This window comes from Cajanus cajan, chromosome 7 (assembly GCF_000230855.2).
Source record: "Cajanus cajan strain Asha chromosome 7, NIPB_CcT2T_4, whole genome shotgun sequence".
Lineage (NCBI taxonomy): Eukaryota > Viridiplantae > Streptophyta > Magnoliopsida > Fabales > Fabaceae > Cajanus > Cajanus cajan.
The window spans coordinates 9,584,018-9,597,327 of NC_138523.1; the positions used below are offsets into that span (position 1 = coordinate 9,584,018).

Sequence of the window (13,310 nt, forward strand, 5' to 3'; positions counted from 1 at the left end):
ACTGTCTTTTCTTATAGTTATTTTGTTTTTATTTTTTTATTTTTTTATTGTTATTTTTTTAAAATCAATAATTTATTAATTTTTTTTATCATTTTTATTCATAATAATTAATATACATTTATTAAATAATGTGTCTATTTATTATTTAATATATTTATTTCTTTTTTAGGTAGTTGAGTATAATAAAAAAATAAATAATAAATATTTTAAAAATTAAAATATCAATCATTTTCTTAATTCTTATATATAACTTTAAAAGTTAATGAAAAAAAATAAAGAAAATATATTGTAATTTAATTATATGAAATATTGTTTATTATGTGTTAATTAAAATAATTTTGTGGTGTAATTTTCTCAAAATTATTACTAATTAGTATTAGTCATCATAATCTTTCACCATTTTTTATTGTTGTGAACAAGTAGTGGTGATTGCAGTGTTTACCTTAATTAGTTAAAGGACTAATGGGTGTCAAATGGAACATGCTAGAATGTTAAGATTTAATTATACCATATCAGACAAACGTACGAGATTTAAATTTAGAATTTATAAGATTTTTGACTTATTAATTACAATAATTAATGTTTTTGATTTGTTTATGTCAAAGTTCTCTGTCATATAAATATGAGATAATTAATACGAATGTTTTTTCTTTAAATTGAAATATAAATATTCTAATTCTCCATTCACAAAATACCATTGTAACCGCGCGGAGACAAGACATAGGTAGAAGAGGAACTTAGAAGTATCGAGTGAGTTCGAATGGCAATGAATATCCCAACACTAAATAAATAAATTTCTACCCATAAAAATGAATAATGAATGGATGATGCATGTGAAATAAAAATTTGAAAATAATTTCTATAATATACCTTTCGCGAACTAATCACAACCAGTTTTTTATCAGCAATGACATCATTACACACAGGATAATGGGATTTTGAAACTTTCAAACTTGTTTATATGCTCGGTTAAAATATATATATATATGTGTGGCAAACTTTGTTGAATTTGAGATTCAAGTAAAGATAATATTGCACAAGTTTCGGATAAAGTGCTAAGACCAATGAATGGACACGCTTCTTATTGTGTTAGTATTTAATTTTCTTCATATTTTTTAGTATGTTTTTATGAATTTAAGTAGTATAGTATTAATATTATAAGTAAGGGTGACAATAAATTAAATTTTAAATATATATATTTTAACTTTCTTTTATAATAAAATTAAAATTTAAGTATGATTTATTATTTATAATAAATATTTTTTATAATCTGATTTTTTTAAGTTTAATATGACCTATTAATATATTTAAAAATATATTTTATAATTAGTCTATTTAAAAATTATTTTACATTAATAAAATTAAATAATTTAATAAATTTAATTTTAAATAAATTAATAATTATATTTTTAAATACACATGCAAGTCTTTGTTTAATTTACATGATAATTTTTTTAAAAAAATTACATGATAGAAAATAATTTATTTTATTATTATCAAAATTTAAAATTTAAAATAAAAAATTAATTGAGAGATAACTTATGTATATTTATGTACATTAACGTACATTCACGCATAAACTATAATGAAAAAAATAATATTTAAAAAATTCTAAATATTTTCTATATCACATTTAAAGTATTATAAATTATCAATTATAAAGATGAAGGAAAAAGTAGATAAAGATGTAACTACCAGAATTTTTATTTCAAATATCTTGATTTCGTATGAATGAGACAAGAGAACACTTGACACTTAATTACTCATTGGCACTTCTAAATTTAGTTGTCTCCTATATGTCTCCTACATGTCTCCTAGAACATGTTTGTGATTGCTGGAACTAGGTCTAAGTGTCTCTTTGTTTCCTAAATATCTAGCTTCCTCTCCAAGCTACCTAAACTCTACATATAGGTGTTTGGAAATATTTGTAAATAACTTTTAGCATATATCATTGAATGGTTGGAATTCTTCTTAAAGAATTCTCTCTCTCAAAAACTTAGATCTCTCTTTGATTTATTTCCAATTCTCTCATCTTCTTAAGAGTGTAGTGAGATTTGAAGTAGTGTAGCTTATTCCTTGAAGTGTCACCCTTGAAAAGAGTCCTTCACCATTGAAAGTGATTGTAAAGGTTTCTTCTTCCATTGGAGGCCTTGAAGAAGTTTAAGGAGTGTCAAAGAGAAAAATATCTAGGAAAAAACCTTGAAGGAGAAGTTATAACAATCTAATATTTTCTAAAGTTTCTATTAGGGTGGGTCAATAAACAGACCCCCTATGTTCAATGGAGAACATTATAAATTCGAGAAAATATGTCTGAAAATCTTTCTTGAGTTTGTATATCTTTGTATTTGGAATGCTTTAACCAAAGGTCCATATGTTCCTATGAAAAAAGTAGATGATAAATTTGTTGAAAAGAAATGGGATAAATGGACTATTGATGAAAGGAAAAAAGCTCGATATAATTAAAGTTTACATGATCAATCATAATACAATTAAAGTTCATGGTGTTTATTTGCTAAGAGGATAAAATGTAAAGATCAATTGAGATAAAATTAAAATTTATAGTGTTTATTTGTAAAAAAGATAAAGTTTAATAGGGTTAAGTACTTTTTTCCTAATAATTTTATTAATGTTGTCATTTTTAACTAATTATGATAAAAAAAATTAAAATATAATAATTTTATTATGTAATGTTTTTATATGATTTAATTAATATTTTAATTTCATGCTAAATCAAGTTCAAATAAAAAATGTAAAAAAAATGTGAATATCTTGAAAGTTGTTTAAAATTTTACTATTGCTTCAATGATAAAATCAAGTCCAAATGAAAAATATATATAATATGAGTTATTTAAATGAAATGTGATGATATAAGACTCAATAAAATCAACTAAGATACACCTAATGTGATACTCTAAAAAGTAGTCTCTTCCAAATCCAAACATTGATTTCATATGCTGTAAAAAATAATTCACTCAAATTTTATTACATACACAAGGATTTTTTTTTTATCTATAAGAATTACATTAATTACCACATGATTCAAATTTAAGATGTTACATATACTATTTCAATTCTGATTAGCCTTAGTGGTTCACATATGCAAGTTTAAATACGTAAGTAAAATAAATTTAAAAACATTAAAAAAAAAGGAACTATTTCAAATGGGTGAGAAAAAATCAATTCAGTTACTCAGCCCGAAGCCTAGAACTAAACTGATAAGTGATGACAAATGAAATTCATACCAAAAGTGAAAGAATATATATATATATATATATATATATATATATATAATAATAATAATAATAATAATAATTTTTTATTATTATTAGTATTGAAAATAAAGTCCCTCTAACCAAAACGAACGAAAGTCAATCTTTCCTAACCAAAATCCTACGTTATCTAGACAACAAATTGTAATTGAAGCAAATGAATAAAAATAATAACTAATAAGAAATAATATGTATAGAAATCTTTCTTGAGTTTGTAAATCTAGGTGTTTGGAATGCTTTAATCAAATATATGTTCCTATAGAAAAAGTAAATGATAAATTTGTTGAAAAGAAATGGAAAAATGAACTAATGATGAAAGCAGATTGTAACTGATTAGATTCACTCCGAAAAGGATACAAGCATCTTATTATTATTCAGAGGTTATTAATTTGGCCAGTTAAAAAAATTAATTTAATTACGCTAATAATATTAAAAAAATATGATCATTTCATAATAAATTATTATATACAATAAGATTATTAATATTTACGATGATTTATAATTACTTATTCCATGTATAAAATTAAAAATCTTAAGAAAAAAATTGTGCCTTTGCACAGGTTCTTGCAAAAACGTTTCGCCAACAAAAAGAAATTGAGATTTACTTAAGAATGCCAAAATGGTTATGATATGATGTGACTATGTGCAAATATATACAGTCACAATTTGAAGACTTGTCCAGTGCTCCATTCTCTCTTTTCTCCGATGACAACCCCCTCAACAACCCAAAAGAACTTAAAAACCAAACACTATTTCGCCCCAAGATAAAGGGGTGTCTCAAAAGGAAATAAGAAAATTTGGAGAAAAGAATAACAATGAAGGAAAAAGAATCAAAGGGTGACTTCTCCTTTGGCTTTTGCACGAGTAAAACTTGCAATCACTAAAGCCCTCTATTGTCATTGTTTAGTTGCAAAGACCCGTCCTTCATCAATTTCTGACTTAAAGTATTAAACCTCTCTCTTGAATACTGCCTTGATGCTTTCCTCCAATCTGTGCCAGCCTTCATCATTGCAGCAAATTCTTCATAGCTTATTCTTCCATCCTGTAATCACAAGAACACAAAGGTCAAAGGGTGGTTCCAAATGAGACAAAAGATCTACAAGTAATTTCTCTGGAGTCCAAAGCAAAAAGATCAAAGGGTGGTTCCAAACATGCTGACCTTATCTGTGTCCACATCATGCATAATTGCATTGATGACTTCTTCACTGTTTGCTTCAATCTCATCCGCTAAGGCTTTTTGTAACTCCTCAATTTCAATATATCCACTTTGGTTCTGATCAAAGAATTGGAAGGCTTTGTGAAGGTGCTCGTCATTGCCTATCTTCCTCAGATGAATAGAAATGGCAACAAACTCCCCATAATCTAGGTACCCATCTTTGTCTACATCACCCTGTATAAGCAGCCCCAAAAGATTAAAAGTTGGAGAGTTTTTAAGGGTATGTATGTAAAACAATAATTTAAAACAGTACTTCAAATAATACTTCCTATTAAATTAAAATAGGAAAGAGGATTGAGAATGTGTGCTTGTGACAATTTATTACTTCAAACATATACCTACTTAAAAACCATGTTGGCATGTATGAACTAAATACTCGTCCCTACCCATTAACATATCCCAAGTTCGCAATTAGTTTGATATATTAGAATGACAATTTTGAAAAACAAGATACCAAACTACTTATTTCTTCACCCATCAATTGTTGAACAGAAAAGATTCCAGATAAAGTGAAAATACTCACAGCTTCCATAAGTATTTTGACATCTTCATCAGGAATTTGGTGACCTAGTTTATGCAACCCTACTCGAAGCTCATCAATGTTAATCTTGCCATTATTTTCAGTATCCATCACCTCGAATCCTTCTTTTATCCCAGCAACTTCTTCTATAGACAAATGCTCTGCAATCGCCTGTATACATGAAAGTCAATGGAACAAAATCAATGTCAGAAAAGGAGATAGATAAATTAATATATACACTTTAGAGATTATTCAAATACTGTTGAGAACATTACTCTCAGAGCTCTTTTCTTAAGCTTGTTCATTACAGAAAATTGCATGAGCCTTGTTCTAACAGTCTCTCCCAACGAAACATTAGGAGCTTTGTTTGCATTCTGTAACCATGGATGATCTGCATTTAATGAACAAGCAACATTACCATCCTCATATTTTCCTTTTGGAATTTTTTATTAAAATTGTTCATCTTCTTAGGAAAAAACATTCCACATAGTTCTACACGTCACCCCCCGAAGCATTTTATACAGAACGCATGTATATACCTAACACTTCTTGGGCAGTAAGCCGGCGCTTGGGGTCAGGATCAAGCATTTTCTTCACAAGGTCTTTGGCATTATCAGAAACCTTTGGCCATGGCTCCCTTCTAAAATCAAGAACAGATCGAATAATTGCTTGAGCAACTCCCTGTTCAGTTTCTGCATTTAAGACAAAATTAGAAAATCGAATATATGGTATAGACAAAAGAAACAAAAAATGTAGTAGAAATTGTACACCAATGCAATGGAAAACAAACAAAACATTATTTATAACATCATCCTTTATCTTATATTAAACATACAATACGTGACAAATATCACATGAGCACAAAATAACATCTCCATCCATGTAAAAAGATCACAGTAAATGATTTCACCATAAAGAAATGTTAATGATCTATCAATCCATTAGATACATGTTTATCAGTCCAGTATCACTAGTTATACCATTGTCATCTCAGCACCTAATGTTCAGAAGATAGATCATGCTGATTAGTTCAATATCACTGGTCAATTAGAAAGTGTAACCAAGACATTGTCTTTATTCTCACAATCCAGGCAGATGTCCTTTACTAGAAAATAATATTTATTTAGTAACAAACTGAGCATTCTTTCTTTCCTGAACTGAAATTCAAAAACATGCATTATTTTTCTTCCAACACCAACAGTTTCAATTACTAATTTACTATTATAAATATTTATTGTCAGTAGCATTCAGAATACAAAACTAACCTGCCCAAAACGGCGGGACACCACAAAGTAAGATGTAGAGAATTACTCCAGCACTCCAGATATCTACTTCTGGGCCATAATTACGCTTTAATACCTCGGGAGCCATGTAATATGGACTTCCAACTATCTCATTAAACCTTTCACCTACAGAAAATGGAAAACTTCAGCTAATTGTAAATGGATGGAAACAACAAAACAATGAGTTGAGGATCAAATAACAACATTGAGATTCAATTACTAGCCTAAATCATTACCTGGTTTAAAGAAAACTGACAATCCAAAGTCAATCGCTTTAAGGGGTGCTGTTTCCTTCTTGTTTGCAAACAAAAAGTTCTCAGGTTTGAGATCGCGATGCATCACTCCATGTTTGTGGCACATCTAAACCACAACAAAATACGAAATAATCATATTATTAAACATCAAATTTATAATAACCAACAATAAAGAAAGAAAGAGGAACACTTCAAACACATAGGTGCAATGAAGTGTAAAGAATCTTCATAAAAACTAAGAAACAAATTATACCTGGCCACAAACATCAATAGAAGGTTTGGTAAATGAGGTACACAAAACAAATCTTTCATAATCATAAATAAAAGGAAATGCCACTATTAATATACATCCCATTATCGTCATGCTGAACCATTCAGACAAAATGGGAAACTAACAAAAAAGAAACAAAACACAACACAAGAAAAAATAGAAGTTTTCAATTTTTCATATGCACTCGCAACTTTAAACCAGCGAGTCCAATTCCCAACATATTAGATACCCTCAAATACTTGTCCCAATAACATTAATATCGACTAAACTCATTTTAGTCTCTAAAATTATGAAGACAACACAAAATATATCAATATTCAATAATTTCAAAGATTTTTCATTTGCGTAAAACCACAAAAAGACAAATACCATTGTTAGATAAAGCTCTCCCTCCTCGGAATACTTACTCCGTACTCAATATCATGAAAGATGATTCATCCGTGTGGTCATAATTTAAATCGGTGAAAAATTATATATTTCTGCGTACTCGCGCGTTACATACTCGTGTATTGTGACCCGTGATATGCATGCATAAATGTGAGCCCCAAAAGAAAGATTCAAGAATTTTAAATTTTAAAATATTAAAGTAATAATAAACTAATCGAACTAGTAGTTTCAATAATTAATTAAATACATTACAAGAATTAAAAAAAAAAAGAAAAAGAGAGCTAATTAAAAGATGCATGGTAAAGCGAAAAGATTGGAGACGGACCTGGACGACTTGGACGATGGTTTTGGTAACAGCGGCGGCGGCGCGCTCGGTGTAGTGGCCGCGCGCGACGATGCGGTCGAAGAGCTCGCCGCCCTCGCAGAGCTCCATGACGAGGTGAACGGCGTCGTGGTCCTCGTAGGCCTCCTTCAAGGAGACGACGTTTGGGTGTTTGGGCAAACGCCTCATGATCTCAACCTCCCTCCTGACGTCCTCTATGTCGATCGCCGTTCGCAGCTTCTTCTTCGATATGCTCTTGCACGCCAACTCCTCGTCGCTCTCCCTGTCGCGGCACAGGTACGTCACCCCGAACTCCCCCCGCCCCAGCTCCCGCCCCACCTCGTACCGCACCCCTATGTCCCGCCCCGTCGCCTCCCTCAGCACCACCAGCTTCCTCCCGGCCCCCTCCTCCTTCGCCTTCTTCTCCTTCCGGTTCTTCTTCTCCTGCGGGCCCCCCGGCCTCGCGCAGCAATTTCCCATATTATGTTATGCTACCTCGGATACGCTGAACCTAACTTAACTGCAAGGTAATATAATATAATATATTAATGAAATGTGAAGAGAGAGGGAAGAGGAAGAAGAGGGTGAAAGATAAAACGCGGACGGTTGGGGTCCGGCTTCTCCTTCTTCTTCTTCTTCTTGGTTTGGTTAGTTGTGCCGAACCCTCTTTCTTTTCTATTTCTCTCTCTTTAATATAATGGGATCGGTTTTGAATTTTTGTCTCTCCCTAGAAAAGGTGGCACCATGACCTGCTCTTTCCAATTTTGTCATGTGTGCAATCTTCCTCCGCTCTTGCCTTTTATTTTTGGGCAACGCCTGACGTGTGCGCCTCTGTCACTGTTCAAACTTGAAACTGCCTCTCTCTCTCTCTCTCTCCCTCTCTGTGCCGCGCTTGGATTAAATAAAAATAATACTAACTGCATGGCTTCTTCAACTTTGATTTTTTTTAATTAATTAATTAAATAATAGACGAAAGAATTTAATTAATTGCGGTTCTTAAATGTGTTGATTAATGAATGCGTTGGTTTCGTTGACTATGGGGGCCGGGACTGGAAGAGATTCATCCTTGGAGTTTTATTGGAAAATGGATTTTATTTTAATGATTTTTACTTTCTAAGTATACTTCTAATTGCCATGAAAATAAAAATTAAGGATAAAAAATTGTACCAATATAATTTGATTTCATTAATTTATTATATTAACAGTCGCATCACTCACATGTTTGTAGTCAATGTGAAATTTTAAAAATAAAGTGAAAAAATATTTAAATTTGGAAACTAGGTAAGAAAATTACTGAAATTATGAAATATAGAATTTCTCCAAAGCTTCCTTATATTTAAAGAACTCAAGTATTATTTAAAAATAAAATTTCTTCGGATTTTTTAGTTAAAACACTTAATTTGTAATTTTGGGATAAGATTAATAAGTATTGTCTGTTTTGAGAAGTGACTAAAAATTATATCAATATAATTTGATATTATTACTTTATTATATCAACAGTCACATGTTAGTAGTCAATGAGAAATTTTAAAACTTGAGTAAAAAAAGTGTTTAAATTTAGAAGTTAAATGAGAAAATTAGTGAAATCATGAAATGTAGAGCTTCACCAAAGCTTCTTTAGGTTTCACATAACTTAAGTATTATTTACAAACAAAGTCTCTTCTAACTTCCTAATTAAAATATTTAGTTTAAACTTTATAAGGTAGGACTAACAATTTCTTTGAAAAGTGATAAAAACAATTTAAGTACAAGAAAAATATTTTACAAAAAATATTACAAGAGAAGTAATTACTAAGATATTAGAGTGAGCATCTTGCTTCTCAATGTTTAGAACAAAAAAATATTCTTTTTTATATACAATAAATGATGAGAAATACATTAAAAAATGATATCATAAATAGGAAATTACATAAATTTATTTAACTTGATTTCACAAGGATATCTATTATCACAAAAATATATTCTATATATGTTTTTTTTTATAAAAAAAATCTCCTTCAAGTTTTACGAAATAAACTTAAAAACTTCTCACAAATTTTGTAAATGAAACGTAGAAATAGCTTCTCACAGGTTTTGTCAATAAAACTTGGAATCCCCTCTTTACAAGTTTCTCTAGCCAAACTTAAAAATCTTCAACACAAATTTTATTGACTTAATATCATAATATTAAAAAACAAAAGAAATCCCTAAAATAAATATAAATATTTTTATTGTAAACAATATTGTAACAATAAATAATATTTTTTATATTTAAATAATATCTTAAATATTTAAAAAATAAAAGTTGGTATTGTTATCCCAACGCTTCATATTTATACGTAACTTTTAGAAATAATTATTGCAAATCTTTTGTTATATGTCTAATTTACATGAATTTCTAATTCAAATAAGGACATTTAATTTACTTTTTTAAGGGGTGTTGTCAATTTCTGACGGAAATTTTTGACGGAAATTTGGTATTTCTGACAAAATTTGGTATTTCTGACAAAATTTGGTATTTCTGACGGATTTTCGACGGATTTAAATTTGTCGGAAAAAGTATTGTCAGAAAAAAAAAATCTTTCGGAAATATCAATTTCTGTAGGAAATTTCTGACGGCAAATTCTGTCGGAAAATTCGGTCTGAAATTTCTGACGGAATTATCTGTTGGAAATTTCCAACAGAAATGCCGTCGAAAATGTTCTAAAGAAATTTTCGACAAAAATTCCGTCAGAAATTTGTGGGACGAAAATGTCCGTCAGAAATTTCTAGGGGAGATTTTCGACGAAATTTCTGTCGGAAATCTTTCCTAGAAATTTTCGACGAAATTTCCGTCTGGGAAAGATTTTCGACAGAAATTTCGTCGAAAATTTCTTTAGAACATTTCCGACGGCATTTTCGTCGAAAATATATGAAAACCGTTTCTGACAAAAATTTCCGTCAAAAATTAATATTTTAAAATTTAAATAATATTAAAAAACAAAAGAAATCCCTAAAATAAATATAAATATCTTTATTGCAAACAATATCGGAACAATAAATAATATTTTTTATATTTAAACAATATCTTAAATATTTAAAAAATAAAAGTTGGTATTGTCATCCCAACGCTTCATATTTATACGTAACTTTTAAAAATAATTATTGCAAATCTTTTGTTATATGTCTAATTTACATGAATTTCTAATTCAAATAAGGACATTTAATTTACTTTTTTAAGGGGTGTTGTCAATTTCTGACGGAAATTCATAAATTTCTGACGAAATTTGATATTTCTGACGAAATTTGGTATTTCTGACGGATTTTCGACGGATTTAAATTTGTCGGAAAAAGTATTGTCAGAAAAAAAAAATCTTTCGGAAATATCAATTTCTGTAGGAAATTTCTGACGGCAAATTCTGTCGGAAAATTCGGTCTGAAATTTCTGACGGAATTATCTGTTAGAAATTTCCAACAGAAATGCCGTCGAAAATGTTCTAAAGAAATTTCCGACAAAAATTCCGTCAGAAATTTGTGGGACGAAAATGTCCGTCAGAAATTTCTAGGGGAGATTTTCGACGAAATTTCTGTCGGAAATCTTTCCTAGAAATTTTTGACGAAATTTCCGTCAGAAATTTCTGGGAAAGATTTTCGACAGAAATTTCGTCGAAAATTTCTTTAGAACATTTCCGACGGCATTTTCGTCGAAAATATATGAAAACCGTTTCTGACAAAAATTTCCGTCAAAAATTAATATTTTAAAATTTAAATAATATTAAAAAACAAAAAAAATCCCTAAAATAAATATAAATATCTTTATTGCAAACAATATCGTAACAATAAATAATATTTTTTATATTTAAACAATATCTTAAATATTTAAAAAATAAAAGTTGGTATTGTCATCCCAACGCTTCATATTTATACGTAACTTTTAAAAATAATTATTACAAATCTTTTGTTATATGTCTAATTTACATGAATTTCCAATTCAAATAAGGATATTTAATTTACTTTTTAAGCTTCTTTTTATATCTAAAAAAAATTGTTAACTTTTGGTGTTATATTTTTAATATTTGACATATTTTAGTAAATGAATCCCAATTATTTTTTGTGCTGCGTGTAAACCTCAAATTCAATGAAAACTAAGACTTGGGAGAGAAATACAACTAAAGTTTGTTTGGAAGCCAAAATTAGAGGGAAAATTCACTTTTAGTGCTTATTTTGTTAAGAGAAAATGGATAAGAGTAGAAATAAGAGAGTAAAAATAAGTAAGATTATTTGATTGAAGAAAAATAAGAAGATGAGAAATTAAAGGTATTGGGCTTCACCTTTATATTTATTTATTTCTTTCTTCTCATATATATATATATATATATATATATATATATATATATATATATATATATATATATTATTTTTCACCTATTTTCACTAATTTTTCTTCAACTAAACAATTAAATTTTTACTTTATATTTTACTTATTTTTATTAAATTATTATTTTTTTCCCTTATTTCTCACGTACTTATTTTTTCTGTACCAAACACACACACTTAAAGATTCGTTGAGCAAATTAAATTTCCAAAGTGAAATTGACTACGAGAGCATAGGTTCAATTCGTTGCAAAAATTGACATACGACCAAAATTACTTAGCTAGTTAACTCGTGCTAAAGAAACCTCATGATTCCCTCAACAAATTTATCATTGAACGAATCTGGTTTCAAATGTATGACTTTCCCTGAACACTCTCTCACTCATCGCAATTATTTTTTGCTCTTTTTATTTATTTCTGACAAACGTAATGTGAATTTTTTTCTAAATTAATATTTTTTTAAATTACCAAAAAAAATATTTATTACATATTATTTACCTAAATAGACCTATTTATTGTTCACACTCAGAATTTAGTTTCTCAAGAACCGAATTCTGAGCACTGGTATTTTTTTTAATATTTTTTTTGTGTTTTAGTTTCCGAAGGAAAATTAGATTTAGAACGGGCCGTTCTACAATCAGAACGGCCCGTTCCAGATAAAAAAAATATACACATGACAAATGGATTAGAACGGGCCGTTCCAAGCAGAACGGGTCGTTCTCCAAGCAGAATGGCCCGTTCCAATTACAAAATTAACACATTCCTAAGTTCAAAAGGAAAAAAAAAATTAAACACCACTCAGAATTCGGTTCTCCGAAAATCGAATTCTGAACACACAAAAAAAAATAACAGTGAGAGAGTGTGAACAATAAAAAGATCTATTTGAGTAAATAATGTGTAATAGATGTTTTTTTGGTAATTTTTTTTAAAAAAATATTATTTGAGAAAAAAATTCACGTAATATTTGCACATGTGTACCTATCGCTATTAATTCTGCCTATGTCGCCCTATAGCAAAATAATAACTACCTTTGTAAGTAAATTTTGAATTTTTAATTAATTAATAAATAAAATAATTTAATTAACTAATAAATAATTTAATTTCTTAGATGTGTCGATGAATGAATGGGTTGGTTTGGTTGACTATGGTGAATTGTTGGTGTGGATGCAAAAAGTTTCATCCTTAGAAGAAACATCTTAAAAAAAGGTTTTATTGAAAAATATATTTTATTTTAATGATTTTTACTTTCTAAGGTTGATTCTAATTGCCACGAAAAACAAAAGTAAAAAAGCCGTGCCAGTGTAATTTTGATAGAAAAGTGATTCGTATGAAAAAAAAAAGTTTAAATGTACTTTTTTGTCAATCAAATTTTATAATTATACAAATTGGTCGCATAATCTTTAATTTTATGCTTTTTTTTATATTAACTTTTAAAATTTTGTACATTTTATCGACT

General features: G+C 28.8%; 1 protein-coding gene across 1 annotated transcript; it reads right to left on the minus strand.

Annotated features, from left to right (window-relative positions):
* Positions 1-3,869: 3,869 nt before the first annotated feature.
* Positions 3,870-8,342, minus strand: LOC109802039 (calcium-dependent protein kinase 32). Its single transcript, XM_020363241.3, has 8 exons — positions 7,526-8,342; positions 6,525-6,648; positions 6,271-6,414; positions 5,545-5,697; positions 5,281-5,396; positions 5,009-5,176; positions 4,429-4,659; positions 3,870-4,311 (listed from the first exon to the last, which is right to left on the minus strand). The coding sequence occupies exons 1-8, from the start codon at positions 8,000-8,002 to the stop codon at positions 4,150-4,152; spliced, it is 1,575 nt and encodes a 524-aa protein (XP_020218830.2). The 5' UTR covers positions 8,003-8,342; the 3' UTR covers positions 3,870-4,149.
* Positions 8,343-13,310: the final 4,968 nt, after the last annotated feature.

What these genes read in the sequence shown, in the direction of transcription:
- LOC109802039 (XM_020363241.3), bottom strand. Translation starts at nt 8,002, where the DNA reads ATGGGAAATTGCTGCGCGAGGCCGGGGGGCCCGCAGGAGAAGAAGAAC. An exon ending in CCATCGTCCAAGTCGTCCAG is followed by an intron (nt 6,649 to 7,525) that starts GTCCGTCTCCAA and finishes GTTGTGGTTTAG; the next exon opens with ATGTGCCACAAACATGGAGT. An exon ending in TCAAAATACTTATGGAAGCT is followed by an intron (nt 4,660 to 5,008) that starts GTGAGTATTTTC and finishes CTGCTTATACAG; the next exon opens with GGTGATGTAGACAAAGATGG.